Source organism: Pecten maximus, unplaced genomic scaffold (genome assembly GCF_902652985.1).
Source record: "Pecten maximus unplaced genomic scaffold, xPecMax1.1, whole genome shotgun sequence".
Classification (NCBI taxonomy): Eukaryota; Metazoa; Mollusca; class Bivalvia; order Pectinida; family Pectinidae; genus Pecten; species Pecten maximus.
In genome coordinates, this window is record NW_022982975.1 from 1 (window position 1) to 21,298 (window position 21,298).

The window sequence follows — 21,298 nt, forward strand, 5'->3', positions numbered from 1 at the left end:
GGCCTATTGCATTCTGGGACCAATCGGAAACAAACATGGCTGACAGGCGGCCATCTTGGATTATCAAATGTTTAGAAAGAGGAGTGTAAGAAAGAAAAAAAGAGGACATATTGGTCTTTCATTTGACTGATATAGATCATTCAAGGGTGGGCACCAAGATCCCTCATGCATCTCTTATTGTGAAGTGACATTTCAGTGTCATAACTTATGTGACTCACTTATGCGAAAAACTCAATGACAGCCATTAGGCCTGTTTTCAACCTACACCACATGGAGCTGTATTCCTACAGACAGAACCACTGTAAAGTGCAGTATACATTCTCATGAATACAGTTTGGTTTACTAACGATATATAGGCAAACACAGCACAGAATATAAATATAATTCTATTACAAGTACCTTGTAAGTAGTCGAATAAAACAGTCCGTGGAGGGAAAGAGGGGATGACCTTCCCAAAATGATCCTCAAAGGTATAATCCGGGTACTCCAGGCACTCTTTGGGACCATTGGACCAGAGGTCACGGTACTGGCCTCCGTGGCAAAATTCACCATATTCATCCACACCTGCCAACGATCAAGAAAATCACCCAGATAAACATATAATGTTTAGTCAACTCGTTTTTTACAAAATTAATAATGGGTCGTTCGACACATGCACAGTTAAGTTGTTTCAAATGAAACAGTAAACAGGACAAAACCCTCAGTTATGAAAGATAATCACATACTTAAAACACTAATGTGTACACATTGCTTCTAACCATCTGCCCAGACCAAAAAATGTGGTTACATTTGAGAAAAAAAACCTTTTTTTCCCCTTCAAATAAATTAGAATTATATCAATAGTAAACATGGTGTTTGTAACGTGTTAGAAATTGTATATGCCAAGCAAATTTTGCTGAATAAAACACGATGATATCTGGGTTAAAAATAGCACCGACCATCTGGTGCGAAAATTATGAACAAAAACATATCTGGTTAGTGTACAACCTACTGCGGAACGATGTTAATTATGTATTTAGCCCAAAGGAATTATCAATGACCGAAAAATATATGGTACGCTTTTCCAGAATGGCCGAAAAATATATGGTACGCTTCTCCAGAATGGCCGAAAAATATTTGGTAGGCTTTTCCAGAAAATCTAATGTGTCTCATTAGGAAACAATGTTGTCATCCTTCTCCGGTCAACATAGACTCTAAATGGTAGTCTTGTACATGTATGTGCACCAAGGACGGCGGTGACTTTCTAGCCAGAAAATCCTACTGAAAACATTATTGTGTGTAGAAGGTTTTCTCTTGAGATGTGTCAATATCAAGAAACATTGGTACAACTGTTCTGTCTAATCCTTGTATCACAGAATGTTTTATATATATAAACTTGAATTATACATGGTAATGCTGCGAACTGCTTCCATTTCCCCTTTTTTCACTGCTTCCATGATGTATCTGTCTTTAGCTTGACCAAGGACAGAAGCATGGCAGCTTCTTTGTTTGTGATGAATTTACAGCCACTACTTGATACATATATCTTTGTAGCAACACCGATGGATCAAAGTTCGGGACTATAGAGTTTAGTATTATGCTATATCAGTGTCTGTGTAAATGTTATCCGTGTATTCCAACACCCTGTCCTCAGTTTCACCAACGTTTTTTAAAAAGAGTTTTTCAGGAAAGAACTGGGTGTCTTCGGTAGTATGCTTCAGTGAGGTAGCACTATAAATCGGCAAAAGTTCCGGCCTATCACAAGGAGACTTAACACGAACATACCGCAGCCTCCCAAAACACACATACGCACACGGCACACGCATGCATGTCGCACGCACGGGAGGCCGTCCTTAAATGACCTTAGCTGTTAATAGGACCTTAAACAAAATAAACCAAACCAAACCAAACCAGGAAAGAAAAGAAAATACTTACTGCAATAAATTTCCAATGGGATATATCAACTTAAGGAACTTCTTAAACTTATAAATCTGGGCCGTGGTATGGTAAGGGAACTTTTGTTTTACCTCTTTACTTACACACAAAAAATGTAAGTCCCACGTCTCAACATCGACCATACGAAGAACTAATAGTGTCAATAAGAAACAAGAGATCCCAGAGGGATCTTGGCGCCCACCATTGAATGATCTTTATAGGTTCCATGTCAGATTGATCTTTTCTCTACTTTTCCCTTCCTCTAAGTCTTATTAATCTGTGTAAATTCAGAAACAGCCCTCTAGTACTTTTCAAACAAGGGGAACCTATATATAAAATTTAAGATTTAGCGATAATGGCTGTCTGTTGTTTTCGGATTGGTCCCAAAATGCAACACAAGGGACCAAGGGGAACCTACATATGAAATTTGAGAAAGATCCCTTCAGTACCTTCTGTGAGAAGATGGCTGCCTGTCGGGCAGGTTGTTTTCTGATAGGTCTCAAAATCCAATATGCATAACTAGGCACAGAGGGCAACCTACAAATAAAATTTCAGAAAGATCCCTTCAGCAATTTCTGATAAATTGCGATAACAAACTTCAATTGTCAAAATCAAAGATGGCTGCCTGTCGGCCATGTTGTTTTCCGATTGGTCTCAAAATGCAATATGCATAACAAGGCACCAAGGGAAACCTACATATGAAATTTGAGAAAGATCCCTTCAGCACTTTCTTAGAAATAGCGATAACAAGTTTCAATTGTCAAAATCTAAGATGGCTGCCTGTCGGCCATGTTGTTTTACGATTAGTCTCAAAATGCAATATGCATAACTAGGCACCGAGGGGAACCTAAATATGAAATTTGAGAAAGATCCCTTTAGTACTTTCTGAGAAATAGAGATAACAAACTTCAATTGTCAAAATCTAAGATGGCTGCCTGTCGGCCATATTGTTTTCCGATAGGTCACAAAATGTAATATGCATAACTAGGCACCAAGGGAAACCTATATATGAAATTTCAGAAAGATCCCTTCAGTACTTTCTCAGAAATAGCGATTTTCCGATTGGTCTCAAAATGCAATATGCATAACTAGGCATAAAGGGGAATCTACATATGAAATTTGTGAAAGATCCCTTCAGTACTTTCTCAGAAATAGCGATAACAAACTTCAATTGTCAAAATCCAAGATGGCTGCCTGTCGGCCATGTTATTTTCCGATTGGTCTCAAAATGCAATATGCATAACTAGGCACCAAGGGGAATCTACATATGAAATTTGAGAAAGATCCCTTCAGTACTTTCTCAGAAATAGCGATAACAAACTTCAATTGTCAAAATCCAAGATGGCTGCCTGTCGGCCATGTTGTTTTCCGATTGGTCTCAAAATGCAATATGCATAACTAAGCACCAAGGGGAACCTACATATGAAATTTGAGAAAGATCCCTTCAGTACTTTCTCAGAAATAGCGATAACAAACTTCAATTATCAAAATTCAAGATGGCTGCCTGTCGGCCATGTTGTTTTCCGATTGGTCTCAAAATGCAATATGTATAACTAGGCACCAAGGGGAGCCTATATATGAAATTTGAGAAAGATCCCTTCAGTACTTTCTCAGAAATAGCGATCCCTTCAGTACTTTCTCAGAAATAGCGATAACAAACTTCAATTGTCAAAATCCAAGATGGCTGCCTGTCGGCCATGTTGTTTTCCGATTGGTCTCAAAATGCAATATGCATAACTAGGCACCAAGGGGAGCCTACATATGAAATTTGAGAAAGATCCCTTCAGTACTTTCTCAGAAATAGCGATAACAAACTTCAATTGTCAAAATCCAAGATGGCTGCCTGTCGGCCATGTTGTTTTCCGATTGGTCTCAAAATGCAATATGCATAACTAGGCACCAAGGGGAGCCTACATATGAAATTTGAGAAAGATCCCTTCAGTACTTTCTCAGAAATAGCAATAACAAACTTCAATTGTCAAAATCCAAGATGGCTGCCTGTCGGCCATGTTGTTTTTCGATTGGTCTCAAAATGCAATATGCATAACTAAGCACCAAGGGGAACCCTCATATGAAATTTGAGAAAGATCCCTTCAGTACTTTCTGAGGATTAGCGATAACAAGAATTGTTTACGGACGGACGGACGGACGGACCACGGACCACGGACGCAGGGCGATTTGAATAGCCCACCATGTGATGATGGTGGGCTAAAAATATAGTTAATTGATACACATTATAAAGCGAAAAAACGCGTTATTACGGACATTCAGCCGTTTATTTGCGTTATAACGCAGAAAAGACACATAATTACCTAAGTCAAAAAAAGCTTTTTTTAAATCAATAAATGAACAGTATAGCATTTTATTTTTCGAGAAATAAAGATATCAGAACATGTACAAAATGTAATAGGAAATGTTTTTCAGCGGTTGAGTTTCCCTTTCTAAAACCAGATTGTGCTTTAGATATAGGATTAATTTCATCTGCTTGTGAATAATACATGTAAACTATTTTTGAATATATGAGCAGAAATGTTTGTAGAGTGTGTTTAATATGTTCATTAACGATTCCATCTAAACCACAAGCCTTATTATTATTTAGTTTATATACAGCTTCTTCTATTTCATCACTGGTAATATTTTCGTTTAAAATTTCATATCTTATATCGTCATTGTCATCATTCATTACAAATTCTTCTTCCTCCAAATCATTACTATTTAGATTCCTATAGTAATCAAACAATTCTTGTTGATTAAAGTCAGCTTTGTTTTCTTTATCCCTACCTGATAGTTTGTTTAAGATAGTCCACAGATATTTTGGATCATTTTATAAAACTTTTCCAATTTTATGTTCCATTGTGTTAAGGTATCTTTTAAAATATTCATATATTTATTTCTTATATCATTAACTTTTAAATTTTATTTTTCCCTATTTGCTTCATTTTTAAGCCTGCTATATTCCTTTTTCGATGGAATTCTTTCCTCAGCTGGTCACATTTATTAGTGTACCGTGGTTTATACATGCATTTCTTACCAAATACATTAATATTGCAAAAATATTGCACTTATTTTGTATAACGTTATCTATTTCAGCTCGAGATACTTGGTCAGTTTGTGTATTAGCTTGTCGATCTTGTACATTATTTATTGTCACTTTGGTTAATTGGCCGGTATGTGGGTTGGGGGTGGGGGGGGGGGGGGGGGGGGGGGGGGTATACACACTATAGTAATAAAAAAAACAACCTTAAGAACTGGTGTTTAGCCGATGTGGTTTCTGAATTAGAAGTAAAATTTCCAAAAGGACAGGGAAATTTATAACGTGAAGAACAAAACGATGATAATATACATGAGGGCGAGAAAGTTTCACATGAAGATGTTGCTGTTAATCTAAAGAACGGAATAAAGATTCAAAAACGAAAGAACAAAAGGATTATCCGAAAAAAGACCAACTCGGAAGAGTACCACGGGGAAAGAATTCTACTTTTTCTTCCACGGCGAAATGAAAGCACGGACATTATTAATGGATATGACACATTTGAGCAGCATTACATAAGTAAAGCAAACATTATCCATGCTGTACAAAAGAAATATGAGCATTTTGTTGACGAACTAGAACAAGCTAGGCTTCAAGCTGAATGTGAAAATGAGGATATTGATGAAGTAGCCCCAAACACTGAACAAACAGAAGCAGAGGATGCATTTGTTGATCCAAAGCCTTTTAGAACAGTTTGTACATTTTGACTCTGACACTAATTACCATAAAGACTATGATATTGGTCCAGATATTGGATAACCTTCAAAAACTTCAGAAGTACAAACTAGTCAGGTAACTTTTACAGTCTTTAAATTGTAAACAAAGAGAATTTCACAACCATGTTAGTCACTGGATCAAACACAAAGATGAACCATTGTATGCATTTTAACTGCAGGTGCAGGCACATGAAAATCGGTTGTTATTGAAACCATTTATCAGACTCTACATAGAACTATTTGTTCTGAAGAAGGAGACAACCCTGATGATATCATAATTTTATTGTGTGCATATACAGGAAAAGCAGCTTATAACATCAATTGAATGACAATAGCATCAGCTTTTCACAAACAATGTACCAGACACATTAAAACATGTACGCTGATGAGCTAAACACCTACCGAACAAAGTACAGAAAAATATCTGTCATTATCATGGATGAGATATCAACGTTTGGAAACAGACTCCTAGTATTTATCAATGAAAGGGTTCAGCAGTTGACTGGTACAAAACAAGATTTTGGTGGTGTCAGTATAATTGCTCTCGGTGATTTATATCAGCTTTCCCCTGTTGGTGATTCGTGGATTTTCAAAGATCTTTCACGTCCAAGCCAAGGTCTGTCCAAAAACCTATAGAGAGAACACTGTTTGAACTTACTGAAATCATGTTCGCTGAACTCCTTAATAGACTGCGGCACAATCAGTTAACAGATGAAGACAACTAGTAGATTTGTTGACGATTTCAACAACAATTCCATGCAAACCCTTGCCACAGGCAAAGTAAATGTCAAAGTTGACAATGATGATCTGTCTCAAACAAAACTGTCCTTTGAAGTCAAGTCTTATTGATAATATTCCAGATAAACAAGGCAATACTGGACAACTGAGAACCAATTTAACCATTGCTGTAGATATGACATGTGATATTTCTGTAAACATTGATGTTACTGATGGGTTGACAAATGGCAGTACTTGTGTGGTAAAACATATTGAATATAAACATTCAACACTAAGACCAGCGATTGTATGGGTTTTATTTGGTGATGAAAAGATAGGAGTAATGAGAAGACATCAGTACCCGCATCTGTTGAGCAAAAATATAAATTCTTCCTGGACACCTATCTTTGAAACAAAACGTACTTTTTTATATAATAGAAAGACATTTAAACGAATACAATTTCCTCTTCAACCCTCTGCTGCAAAAACTGTTCGCAAGGCACAGGGTGCAACACTGGACCAAGTTGTCGGTTTGTCACAAACAAGGAAACGCAAAATACCGCATATCCACTATGTAGCACTTTCTAGAGTTATAGATCACTAAAGAACCTGAATATAATTGATTTCAATGAAGAAAGTCTCTTCTTTGTCAAAAAGACAAATACTAATTAAAACTTGTTTTAATGTAATTTATGCAGGCAAACTAATAGTATTATAAATAAAGATTATCATATTAATATGGAAGGAGGCATTTTTGAGGGATGTGTGAAGAGGTCAAGCTTCATCAGTGTCGTGCATTAATTTGTCGTTTTTTTTAGACTGCTATATATATAAATCGATGACGTAGTTGTTTACACACAGAAGCTGAAGAAAACATGGCGGAACAAGGTGCGTACGGTCAAGGCCAACCTATTTTATTGTACTTTTGCACCAAGTATTTTACCTACTTTGACTAAGTTCTATTTTGCCCACCACCTTCCCCTTACTGCCTCCTTTCCGAAGTTATCAATACCATATTATGATTTTCATAGGTACTTAACGAACATCAATTGTCATTTTAAACCTATGTTGGTCTGTGCCGTATGATTGTATTTTGTAAATTCTGCAGGGATAGTCTATGTAGAAACTCTTATACATATGTATGAGAACTTTAAATTTGTATGTATACATGTACTTGATGTGGCGGGTTTCGACCCCATCTAAGACTTTTTAACTCTTATATATCTGTATGAGAACTTAATTTTTAAGTATACTTGTACTTGATGTGGCGGGTTTTGATCCCCATCTAAGACTTTTAAGGAAAGAATTGTTATCTATGATGTTATATTCTTTAACATCCGTCGTTTAATATAATAAACGGCCATTTTCAATTCAACATTAATTGTCTTTGTTCTTATTTATTTTGCTTGTAAAAGTCTTACAAGCTTGCCTTGGTGGTTGCCCTGTATAAAGATGTTGATATTGAGATGCAAAGATAAGGAAACAATAAATTAAAGCTATGTTTTAGTCCATTGTATGCTGTTCATATGGCATGTCACTTTCTTTTTAACAATGCCAGGTCTTTGCACAAACACTTATCTGACATACAATCGGATCAAAATGTTCATACAGCTGATGTTGTTGGCATGGCTGAATTCTGGCTTTGTGATAGTGATATAAATTATACATTTCAATTAGGAGGTTTCAACATGTTCAGAAATGATTCAGAATCATTCACAACATACATGTAAGACAGGTAACGTACACAGGTAAACAGCACAGTCGTACACAAGTCCGTGCGCACCGCGAAAACGTTGACGAAAACAGCGAGCGGCGCGTATCAAAAGTAATATACACGTCTCTGTCTGGGGTAAAATATATCAAACATGATCAAAACCAATAAATTGTCAAGATTACACTGTTACATTTGTGACGGAACTGTGAAACCAGTTTTACTACTAGTCATGCGAATTAAATTGTACCCATTAGAACGGTGACAGATAATCGTACGGACCAGTTAATGTCTACCTAGCATTTTTGACATTCTAGTCATCCTAATACACAATTGTGGTCTTTCAACCGTATGTATTTGGTATTGACGGATAGATAAATGTTTCATCTTCGAAACGAGCCATGCACGAATAAAATCCGATTGTATCTAGTGGAGAAAATGAACACTGGCAGAAAATAGGTCGTTTTTCACGTTTATGTAGCTCCATGTCGCGAATTTAACGTGTATGTAGCTCCATGTCGCAAATTTAACGTGAATGTATCTCCATGTCGCGAATTTAACGTGTATGTATCTCCATGTCGCAAATTTCACGTGTGTGTATCTCCATGTCGCAAATTTAACGTGTATGTAGCTCCATGTCGCAAATTTAACGTGAATGTATCTCCATGTCGCGAATTTAACGTGTATGTATCTCCATGTCGCAAATTTAACGTTTATGTATCTCCATGTCGCAAATTTAACGTTTATGTAGCTCCATGTCGCAAATTTAACGTTTATGTAGCTCCATGTCGCAAATTTAACGTTTATGTATCTCCATGTCACGAATTTAACGTGTATGTATCTCCATGTCGCGAATTTAACGTTTATGTAGCTCCATGTCGCGAATTTAACGTTTATGTAGCTCTATGTCGCGAATTTAACGTTTATGTAGCTCCATGTCGCGAATTTAACGTTTATGTAGCTCCATGTCGCGAATTTAACGTTTATAAAAGATTTTTGATATTGATGCTATTATTGGAACCTCAGATCAGCAACATGTATATGCTATATATGTTTCTGCTCAGATATTCAAATATTAGAAGGCTATATTGTAGGATAATTAATAATCCACTGCCGCCTTCTTGCTCATAGGTACGATTACGACTCACCTGTTCTCCAGGTAAAGTTCCACAGACCTCCCCAGTTGGACTGTTTCTCGTAGCAGACGACATCTACACACCCTTTCCCGGCTGCTTTTAACTTATTGTTTTGGTATAAAAAGGACATCCCACCAGGTCCTGCGCCAATAACGCACACTCGCTGATTTCCAGCCATGATGTATTCTAAACTACACACACAGCGATACGCCTGCTACTGAACCAACTAAAAATTCTAGTTTTCTCGGTTATCTGTTGTTCACGGAAACCTACTGAAGCCAGTAAGGGTCACAGCGAGAAAATATATTATGTCGTAATAACGACTTAGTTTCTCGTATGAACATCTTGATAAAAACGTCATTAAAATTTCAATTTCCTCATCATGTACAATCTCAATCACACATTCTGACATAATTGGCCGCCAGATAAATATGTGGCGGCCGCCAGATAATTAAGCGGCGGCAGTTTGAAAGGCGATATTAACATCAGAACCCTTCGGATTACCCGGGAAGGTGAAAATGGGACATGGGATTATCAGGAGACACGCATAGCGAAGAAAGCAGAGAACAAAAAAAAAAAATGAAAAATAAGAAAAATGATTCATTGATGTCTTTGACGTAAAAAAACAACAAAATTATAATAAATACATTGCCAAAAAGATGCCGAAATGATTGACAGCGTTTGGTGATTTGAAATACATAATGAAATTAAAGAGAGAGAGAGAGAGAGAGAGAGAGAGAGAGAGAGAGAGAGAAAGACAGACAGACAGACAGACAGACAGACAGACAGACAGAGAGTGATGATGTCATTAAAATTTTGCTCCTTTTTATTGATTTTCCCATGTTTAAACAATTTAAGAAGAAAATAACGTTATTTTAGCACAGTGACTTGACACGGATTTGATCCCATGGTCATCAATATTACACAAACGTATGCATTAGACGTTAATTCTGACATAAGATATAATTCTGTATATATAATTATTTTGTATTTTGGACAGTATTTATGGGCCATGTGCTCGAAGTTTGTCAATCCCCTGTGTGTTAACACGTAACTTGAACCCGGGATCGTACATGATTCACATGTATAGCCGCATAACAAAACATCTTGAGACGGCCCCTGTCGCGTCAGTGTCCGCGTAGGTGTATGTCTATTGAGTCTCTCCTGTCCTTTTATGACCCTCTGACTATTATTTGACCTCGGTTTATTGACAATTTTACCCCACAGTATCTTTGACATACGAAGGTCATACGGCCGGACGTTTTATGTATGTGATGTGGTCCTTTGTAATTTATAATATATACAGTCGTATCTATAGCTTATCAATTTGCATCCCTGACAAAGTACATAATACAGGACCAAACTATTAATTGTTTAAAAACGACCCGGGTATATTTTCTACTAGGTAAAATGTGCCTCGGTCCAAAATTGTACAATGAATAAGTTATATGTGTTTATCTTTTTACTAAAGAAAAATAAACCAGTCATATTCCTACCATTGGATCAGAGACCTATATACTATCTCTGATTGGATTATCATCAAATTCTTAAAGTGATATTTTATGAACAGGAATGTAACTTTATCGTTTGATATATTTACAAAGACGTACTTGCCAATATCAGAAATGATGCATTAACTGAATTACCTCATGTCTACAGCGACAGGCAAAACAACTATAAAATTAGGAGCGACATGGTTATTTAATGTGATTACTTCTGTTCTTATAATTCGATACTCCAGTTCAATATAGAGAAAAGACATGGGATGCTAGTTTGACTTGTGCTACAAAATAAATAGCATTTATTCTATTTTTTTTTTTTTTTAGTTTTCATGAAATCGTTATATGCTTACATTTACAGAGTATTTAAAGCTCCACTTGGTTTCGGAAACAATGAAATTGTGAAAAAAATGAAAATTTCTGAAATTTGGTAATTTTCCCTCACCGCTTAAGTTATAAACTTTGACGTAATTACGACTCTGGTGTCGAATCCAAAGAGTTTTTAAAAAATAAAATTTTAAAAATATTTTATAAAACTCCCCGTCTAACGAAAATAAATATTCCTCGGCGAACAATAATTCGGGCATGTGCAGTGGCGGCGGCCGATTCCTGATCCTTTTTAACTTCTATGAACATTTATAAACCCTCATCTCCTCTTTTAGCCTTTACATATGTTTTATATATTGTTATATGAATAAGGTTATCAGCTACCAAAAGAACTTTAAGATAATTATAAATATTCTTATCTTATACCATAGTAGGCCCATCGCCCACAGTGTCTCAACTTGTCATAACCAGACCAGCATATTTTTAGATGTCATAGTTGTCTCTTACTCACTTTTTTAGGTCATCTGACCCGAAGGGTCAGGATGACCTATAGTCATCATGCTTCGTCCGTCGTCGTGCGCCGTCCGCCGTGCGCCGTGCGTAAACTTTTCACATTTCAATCTTCTTCTCAAGTTCCACCAGTGGGATTAAGCTGAAACTTGCCTGAAATGATCCTGAGATGGTCCTGACCAAGTGTTGTTATTTTTCGGGTCGGTCCAAAATCCAAGATGGCCGCCATAGCCGCCATTTTGAAAACACATTTTAAACTTCTTCTCAAGTTCCACCAGTGCTATTGAGCTGAAACTTGCCTGAAATGATCCTGAGATGATCTCGACCAAGTGTTGTTATTTTTTGGGTCGGTCCGAAATCCAAGATGGCCGCCATAGCCGCCATCTTGAAAAACACATTTTAAACTTCTTCTCAAGTTCCATCAGTGGGATTGAGCTGAAACTTGCCTGAAATGATCCTGAGATGATCTCGACCAAGTGTTGTTATTTTTTGGGTCGGTCCGAAATCCAAGATGGCCGCCATAGCCGCCATCTTGAAAAACACATTTTAAACTTCTTCTAAAGTTCCACCAGTGCTATTGAGCTGAAACTTTCCTGAAATGATCCTGATATGATTGCGACCAAGTGTTGTTATTTTTTGGGTCGGTCCGAAATCCAAGATGGCCGCCATAGCCGCCATCTTGAAAAACACATTTTAAACTTCTTCTCAGGTTCCACCAGTGCTGTTGGGCTGAAACTTGCCAGAAATGATCCTGAGAAGATCCCGACCAAGTGTTGTTATTTTTCGGGGCGTTCCGAATTCCAAGATGGCCGCCATAGCCGCCATCTTGAAAAACACATTTTAAACTTCTTCTAAAGTTCCACCAGTGCTATTGAGCTGAAACTTGCCAGAAATGATCCTGATATGATTGCGACCAAGTGTTGTTATTTTTCGGGTCGGTCTGAAATCCAAGATGGCCGGCATAGCCGCCATTTTGAAAAACACATTTTAAACTTCTTCTCAAGTTCCACCAGTGCTGTTGGGCTGAAACTTTCCTGAAATGATCCTGATATGATTGCGACCAAGTGTTGTTATTTTTCGGGTCGGTCCTAAATCCAAAATGGCCGCCATAGGCGCCATCTTGAAAAACACATTTCAAACTTCTTCTCAAGTTCCACCAGTGCTGTTTGGCTGAAAATTGCCAGAATTGATCCTGAGATGATCCCGACCAAGGTTTGTGATTTTTCGGGTCGTTCTGAATTCCAAGATGGCCGCCATAGCCGCCATCTTGAAAAACACATTTTAAACTTCTTCTAAAGTTCCACCAGTGCTATTGAGCTGACACTTGCCTGAAATGATCCTGATATGATCCAGACCAAGTGTTGTTATTTTTTGGGTCGGTCCGAAATCCAAGAAGGCTACCATAACCACCATCTTCAAAAACACATTTTAAACTTCTTCTCAAGTTCCAGTAGTGCTGTTGGGCTGAAACTTGCCTGAAATGTTCCTGAGATGATCCAGACCAAGTGTTGTTATTTTTTAGATTGGTCTGAAATCCAAGATGGCCGCCATATCCGCAATCTTAAAAAACACATTTTAAACTTCTTCTCCAGTTCCACTGGTGCGATTGAGCTGGAAATTGGTGAGGATGTTAAGGAAGGGAGGCCAACAAAGTGTTGTTGTTTTTTTCGGCCTCGTAAAAACATGGCAGCAATGACGGCCATTTTGTAACATGATTGTACAATCATGGTTTTCATGAACAACACCTATTTCAAACTTCTTCTCAAATTCCACCGGTGGGATTCAGCTCTTACTTACCAGAAATTATCCTTAGATGGTCCAGACCAAGTGTTATTATTTATTGGGTCGGTCAGAAATCCAAGATGGCCACCATGGCCAACAGTGCCACTATATACTTGCTACAGAGAATGCATACTACAATAATATAAGGGTTTTAATTTAGAGTCAGATGACCGTTAAGGCCCCTGGGCCTCTTGTTTTTTATAATTTTTTTATTTTCCAAAACACATATATCATTAACAATCAATAATTTTAATATATCACCTGCACACTACTGCCATCATCTTCAAGCATCATCATCATCATCATCATCATCATCATCATCATCATCATCAATAGTCGTCATCCTCATCTGCAATAATCATCCTCGTCCTCACCGCCATCATCATCATCATCATCATTCAATCACCATCATCCTCACCATCATCATCATCAATCACCATGCATCATCATCATGATTCACAATTTTATCATCCTCAGCAGCAGCAGCAATATTCACATCATAGGTGCAATTCATAATCAATGACATATGTGTAACATGATTTTTTTTCTTTCTCGCGCACACTCGCAGTCACAACAATATACAGAGAGAGAGAGAGAGAGATATTTGTGCCATTTCGTATAATAACAGATTATCGCAATGTGCTTAATAACATACAAAAACAAAAACAAAAAAATAGTTGAGAAGTATTGTCAAGAGTTGGGTGTTGTCTGTAAAAGTTTATCCCATTTTTTCCATCTATTATGAAATGTTTCTATAGTTCCCTTATCTTTACCAATAAAAACATATTTTTGAATATTGTAATTATCTCTAATAGTAAGTTTCAGTGCTTGTACTGATAGAATTTGTTGTAAACATCTTGTTCTATAGATGTACTGCTTCATAATGAGTAATATAAGATTATCTGTTTTGTAATATATATTTTTCTTGTTTCTCATGCCAAAAATGAAAGTTTCTTTATTGAAAGTAAATGGAATCAAAAGCGTATCTAGCAAAAATTCAAAGTTATCAAAAAATGACTGTACTTCTTTGCATTCCCATAATAGATGTACAATTGTTTCTGATTCTGTTTTACAGAAGAAGCAGATTGGACTACCATTCAATCCGATTTTGAATAAATATGAATTAGTGGTTAATATATGTTGGTTTATTCTATATTGGAGCCACTGTAATTTAGAACTTTTAGTAACTTTGAAAGGGATCATAAATATATTCTTCCAAGTTTCAACATCTAATTCAATCATTCTATTCCATTTCTTTTTTCCTGTAGATATATTGTTGTTTAAAGAAAGTATGTTATAGAAATCTTTAGAGCCCTTAATATTAAAAACAAGAGATCCCAGAGGGATCTTGGCGCCCACCATTGAATGATCTTCATAGGTTCCATGTCAGATTGATCTTTTCTCTACTTTTCCCTTCCTCTAAGTCTTACTAATCTGTGTAAATTCAGAAACAGCCCTCTATAGCTAGTACTTTTCAAACAAGGGGAACCTATATATAAAATTTAAGATTTAGCGATAATGGCTGTCTGTCGGCCATATGCTGTTTTCCGATTGGTCCCAATATGCAAAACGAGGCACTGAGGGGAACCTGCATATGAAATTTGAGAAAGATCCCTTCAGTACTTTCTCAGAAATAGCGATAACAAACTTCAATTGTCAAAATCCAAGATGGCTGCCTGTCGGCCATGTTGTTTTCCGATTGGTCTCAAAATGCAATATGCATAACTAGGAACCAAGAGGAACATACATATGAGATTTGAGAAAGATCCCTTCAGTACTTTCTCAGAAATAGCGATAACAAACTTCAATTGTCAAAATCCAAGATGGCTGCCTGTCGGCCATGTTGTTTTCCGATTGGTCTCAAAATGCAATATGCATAACTAGGCACCAAGGGGAACCTACATATGAAATTTGAGAAAGATCCCTTCAGTACTTTCTCAGAGATAGCGATAACAAACTTCAATTGTCAAAATCCAAGATGGCTGCCTGTCGGCCATGTTGTTTTTCGATTGGTCTCAAAATGCAATATGCATAACTAGGCACCAAGGGAAACCTACATAAGAAATTTGAGAAAGATCCCTTCAGTACTTTCTCAGAAATAGCGATAACAAACTTCAATTGTCAAAATCCAAGATGGCTGCCTGTCGGCCATGTTGTTTTCGATTGGTCTCAAAATGCAATATGCATAACTAGGCACCAAGGGGAACCTACATATGAAATTTGAGAAAGATCCCTTCAGTACTTTCTCAGAAATAGCGATAACAAACTTCAATTGTCAAAATCCAAGATGGCTGCCTGTCGGCCATGTTGTTTTTCGATTGGTCTCAAAATGCAATATGCATAACTAAGCACCAAGGGGAACCTACATATGAAATTTGAGAAAGATCCCTTCAGTACTTTCTCAGAAATAGCGATAACAAACTTCAATTGTCAAAATCCAAGATGGCTGCTTGTCGGCCATGTTGTTTTCCGATTGGTCTCAAAATGCAATATGCATAACTAGGCACCAAGGGGAACCTACATATGAAATTTGAGAAAGATCCCTTCAGTACTTTCTCAGAAATAGCGATAACAAACTTCAATTGTCAAAATCCAAGATGGCTGCCTGTCGGCCATGTTGTTTTTCGATTGGTCTCAAAATGCAATATGCATAACTAGGAACCAAGAGGAACCTACATATGAAATTTGAGAAAGATCCCTTCAGTACTTTCTCAGAAATAGCGATAACAAACTTCAATTGTCAAAATCCAAGATGGCTGCCTGTCGGTCATGTTGTTTTCCGATTGGTCTCAAAATGCAATATGCATAACTAGGCACCAAGGGAAACCTACATATGAAATTTGAGAAAGATCCCTTCAGTACTTTCTCAGAAATAGCGATAACAAACTTCAATTGTCAAAATCCAAGATGGCTGCCTGTCGGCCATGTTGTTTTTCGATTGGTCTCAAAATGCAATATGCATAACTAGGCACCAAGGGAAACCTACATATGAAATTTGAGAAAGATCCCTTCAGTACATTCTGAGGATTAGCGATAACAAGAATTGTTTACGGACGGACGGACGGACGGACGGACGACGGACCACGGACGCAGGGCGATTTGAATAGCCCACCATCTGATGATGGTGGGCTAAAAAAAAATCTAAATGAATGGGCACTAATGGATAAGTTAGATTTTCATTTTCTATATGCTTGTGGGCAGTGTATTTCCTAATAGAGTTTATTATACCATGGTATGTAAGGAAGTTGGTATTGATATTGTATTTATCTTAAAATTCCTGAAAAGTATAAAAAGTATTTAAATTTGGCAATTTAAATAAATCATTGATTATAACAATTCCCTTCTGATACCATTTCTTATAAAACACCATTTTATTATTTACTGTTAAGCTTTTAAATCAAAAATCAAATTGACTAAAAATGTCTCTTCTTTCTCTTTAAGGCATCCCCAGGATTTGAACACATCTTTCCAAAATTTGTTTTTGCATTTCATTTCACATTTTCTTATGTATCCTGATCCGCAATTAGCTAACAAACCTATATCAATACTTCTGCCTAAGATTAGTTGCCATTTACTTGCTTTAGAGTATAACCTTCTAATCCATGATAATTTTAGCGCCTTTATAAAAGAATAAATATCAAGCCTTTTCAAACCCCCTTCTGTATAGTCTTTTATGATAAAGTCCCTTTTCACCTTGTCTACTTTACTATTCCAAAGAAAGCTATAGAGTTATGTGTTTATTCTTTTGATAAATGCTAAGTCAGGATCAGGTAGAGCTATAAAAAGGTGGTTAAATTGTGATACCAAAAGAGATTTAATTATATGTATTTTACCAATAGGAGTAAGCATCCTTTTATTCCAATTATTCAAAAGAGATTTAAGTTTAACCAATTTCTTGTCAAAGTTCATTTTAGTCATTTTATGAAAATCTACATGGACGTCAATACCCAATATGTTAAATTTTTGGTTTCCCCAATGTAGGTTCCATTCTAGGCAAAATTGTTCTTCACTATATTTCATGCTACCTATCTATATTACTTCTGTCTTGCTTTTATTTATTTTTAACCCAGATATATCTGCATATCCTTTTAACTCATCCAATGTCTCTCTTAATGAATTTCTAGATCCATCAAGGATAACTGATATATCATCTGCATATTGAGATAACAGTAATGGAGTATCTTCTATATTTATTCCTTTAATATTATCATTATTTCTTATTCTAATTGCTAGGACTTCAGCACATAAAATGAATAAATATGGAGATATAGTGTCACCTTGTCGACATCCACGTTTAATATTAAAAAATGAAGATAAATTGCCCCCCTGATTAACAGATGAATTTGAACCATTTTGAAAAATATGAACCCAGTTCTTTATATCATCCCCAAAGTTAAAAAAAAATCAAGCACTTTATCAATAAAATCCCAACTAACAGAGTCAAAGGCTTTTTCAAAATCTATTGTGAGTAACATTCCAGGAATATCATTCTCTTCTGTATATAGCCCGAGTTTCCTCTGGCCATGTCACCATGTCTGGTGTAGGGCCAGAGCGCACTACTATATGAAAACGTGGAATTCTCCGACGCCGTTTGGTGTCGCTAAGAATCTGGTGCAAATACAATAAAATCGGGAGTGACATAACACCTACCTGACGACTTCCGGTAACAAGATGGCCGTGTCAACAATCCAACAACGGAACAACCAAACCTCCCATGTCACACAACTATACTCCACTCATAAAGTCCGTAACTATATCCTAAACGAAACAAAAGCCCTAAAGAAGAAGAGGAGAGCCTGTGAAAAGCTCCCAATCAGTAAAATCCCAAAAGATAATGGTAGACAATTGAAGATAGAATGTAATACAGCGGCCTAGGAACTTTCAAAGACAGAGATTACAAATACATTCCAAGACAAAAACTTTATAAGTAAACACCAGCTAGCAGTAAATACTACTGTTATTCCGGACAGAGCTCAAAATTCCCTAGAATTGAAAATGGAGGTATAAAACCGTCTGAACACTGGTGAAATGGGACTAAAATTTGTCATCAATTGGTATCACACCCAAAGCTCTCTACTTGTTAATGACAGATATGCAAATCTATTCCATGACGACATCCTCCCCGACATGATGGAGTCAGTACTCAGTAAACCTGGGCTCTCCGCACTAAACCACCATATTGCCTCAAAAATATTGTTGTTAGTAGATGAATGCCTAGAAAGAAGTATCTCAGAAATGAACAGAGCGACGATAATACAATGCCATCCTCCCATAACAGGAGTATAACCATTTAATGTTAACACCGTCACCTACAAACGCTAATGACCTTTTACAGCCCTCCAGCGACCAAAAAACCTGTTCCCACTGTCTGCAACATGCCGGTGAGGAAATACAGCGTGATCTATGTCAACATTGGTGTCACGCAAACTGTGAAAACCTAGATTATCACATGATGGAATTTTACCAGGGCGATCCACCCTACTCCTGTCTATCCTGTAGAGGTCTAGATGACCCCTTCCGTCGTTGTTAAAGAGGAGGACATGGAGATACAGTCGCATAGGGAACTCAGTATCATCGACGATATTTCTAGAGAAAACTCTAGCCCTTACCGTCAACTACTACTAAACTGATATACTACCCCGCATAAAGTTACTAGTAGTCAATCCAAAGAGGTAAGTAATACAAGCCTAACCTGCAATTCGAGTCCAGTCAAACCACCATTGCGTGTAAATCCTAGATCATAATTAGGAAACAGAGAAGATGACAGAGTAAATACAATACCTACCATTCCGGAGAAACTCACCTATTCCCCACCTAGACGTAACTTTACCCCTCAAGCTCAACCCAGCATCCCATATGTACCATCCCAACCAAAGGAAAAGGAAGTACCCCTTACCCAGAAGGTTATAAAGAAGAAACGACAGAAACAGGAACAAAGGTGGAAGACCTTCTTGAACAGCTACAACTCTCAAGTAACGAGGATTGAAGCAAAGATTACTAAAAATATACTAAAGATAGGTCCCCGTGGTGAGGATACCATACGCCAACACACTGGAGATCAAGTGATGCAGCACCATCCCCAGCACTCTATGGAGTTCCACACCTTAAATCAACGCTTACACTCATTAGAATGGAGCAACTGAAGATGCGTCTACATATAAAAGAGCAAAACATATCCATGCAAAACAGCCTGAGGATACAAAGCGAAGTCAGATCTATTCAAAACCAAATAAGACAACCTTATATACAACCCACTCCACCCGTGGTTGCACCGTATTCGTCTTTGAGTTTCAGTCACTTTCCTCTACCGATGCACTTCCCTCCACCGAGATTCCCAAACTCTACAACTAACCAGCATATGATGAATAACCACACATCTCATACAGCTTTCCAGCAAAACAACGGATCATATGCCTCTCGAATGAATGGGCAACCTATATACTATAGCGAACCCCCTCCCTCCACAAGAATTACGATAGAAAGGTACCTACATCTTCGACAGTGGATGCTTCTACAAAAATACCCTCATCACTTAGAAACTGTTCAAAGACTTGAATCAAACCGACAATTTAGTCTCCAGTGCTACATCACACAAACAAGTTGAATTAACTGTCACACGACATTTGCATCCTACTACAGCACTACGGGATGCATGTCCACAACGTCTTAGTAGTGACCCATGCAAGCAGCCACTACCCGCTGACACCCTTCCTCAGACTCATAATACAGAGGGAAAGGGGAAGAACGAAGAAAGTATGCCTTTTTTCATGCCGTTGCCAGAAACCAAAAATGAAAAAGACTCAAAACCTATCACTTTAAAAACCGTAAACGTCAAGAACCTACAATCCACTACTATATTCATCAAAGAGCTACTGAGAAGTGCCGACATATTATGTATACAACATCATTGGCTTTTTGACTTCCAATTAAATCAGCTACACAACTTGTCGTCTACACATACTTCACATGGGAAAGCAGTCGACTCCTCGGACCCCATCCCTCCAACACAACTCCCGAGAGGATACGGAGGAGTAGCAATCCTATATAATAAGATAGTCAATACCAAAGTAACGAAGCTTACGGATGGCGGAACTAGGGTGATTGCTGTTGAAATGTCAACAACTCCACCGTTATGTATTATCTCCGCATATATGTCACCACGAGGCAGATCTTCCAGCCTGGAATATGAAGAATCGCTCGAACAACTTGAGGAGATCTTACAATAGTTTGGAAAGACCCACGCTATATTCCTGGCAGGTGATTTGAATGCCACCCCCCCCCCCCCCCTCCCCCGCCTCCTATGCAGAACCGGCAATGAAAGCGATAGAAAACTCAGCGACTTCTGTATGAACAACAGCCCCATCAACAAACAGAATGATGAACCAACCTTTTTTCATGTGAACAACAGAGACTCTGCAAAGTTAGACTATATTCTAGTCAACAATCTAGCTGAACCTATAACAGCGCGTGACAAAGATGAAGCTAACGTGTCGGACCACATTCCTGTTGCCACAACAATTGACATATCACTCGCTAGACTGGAACAGAACATTACTTCTTCGAAACGTAAACCAAGATGGAAGAAATGTAACAAACTGCTCTATCAACAGTATGTCGATACGAATCTACAATACCCAAAATGTGTACCAGTGAATGAATTCCAACTAGAACTTGATATAAAAACTCTCCAACATACCTTGCACACAGCAGCTGGACTGAGCCTACCACGCAATCCGCGAAGCAGATTGGTGAGGCTTAACAAGGAAATCTCTTGGAATGAAGAGATACATGATGCGCTGATTAAGAAAAAACAGGGTTATGGCCTCTGGAAGAAAGCAGGAAAACCTGAGGAACTTAAAAACCATACCTACATTGAGATGATTAACTGTAAACGACACCTGAGGAAAATACATCGACAGACTGCCTCTAGAATGAAACGGGAAACTTTGGAGATA

The 21,298-nt window shown here is 37.5% G+C and overlaps 1 protein-coding gene across 1 annotated transcript; it reads right to left on the reverse strand.

Annotated features, from left to right (window-relative positions):
• Positions 1–393: 393 nt before the first annotated feature.
• On the reverse strand, positions 394–9,448 carry LOC117321216 (dimethylaniline monooxygenase [N-oxide-forming] 1-like; the record flags this gene model as incomplete). The annotated part of the gene is made up of 2 exons (XM_033875681.1): positions 9,238–9,448; positions 394–564 (listed from the first exon to the last, which is right to left on the reverse strand). Coding segments are annotated over exons 1-2 (337 nt in total), but the record flags the coding sequence as incomplete, so codon positions are not given.
• Between the last annotated feature and the right edge of the window lie 11,850 nt (positions 9,449–21,298).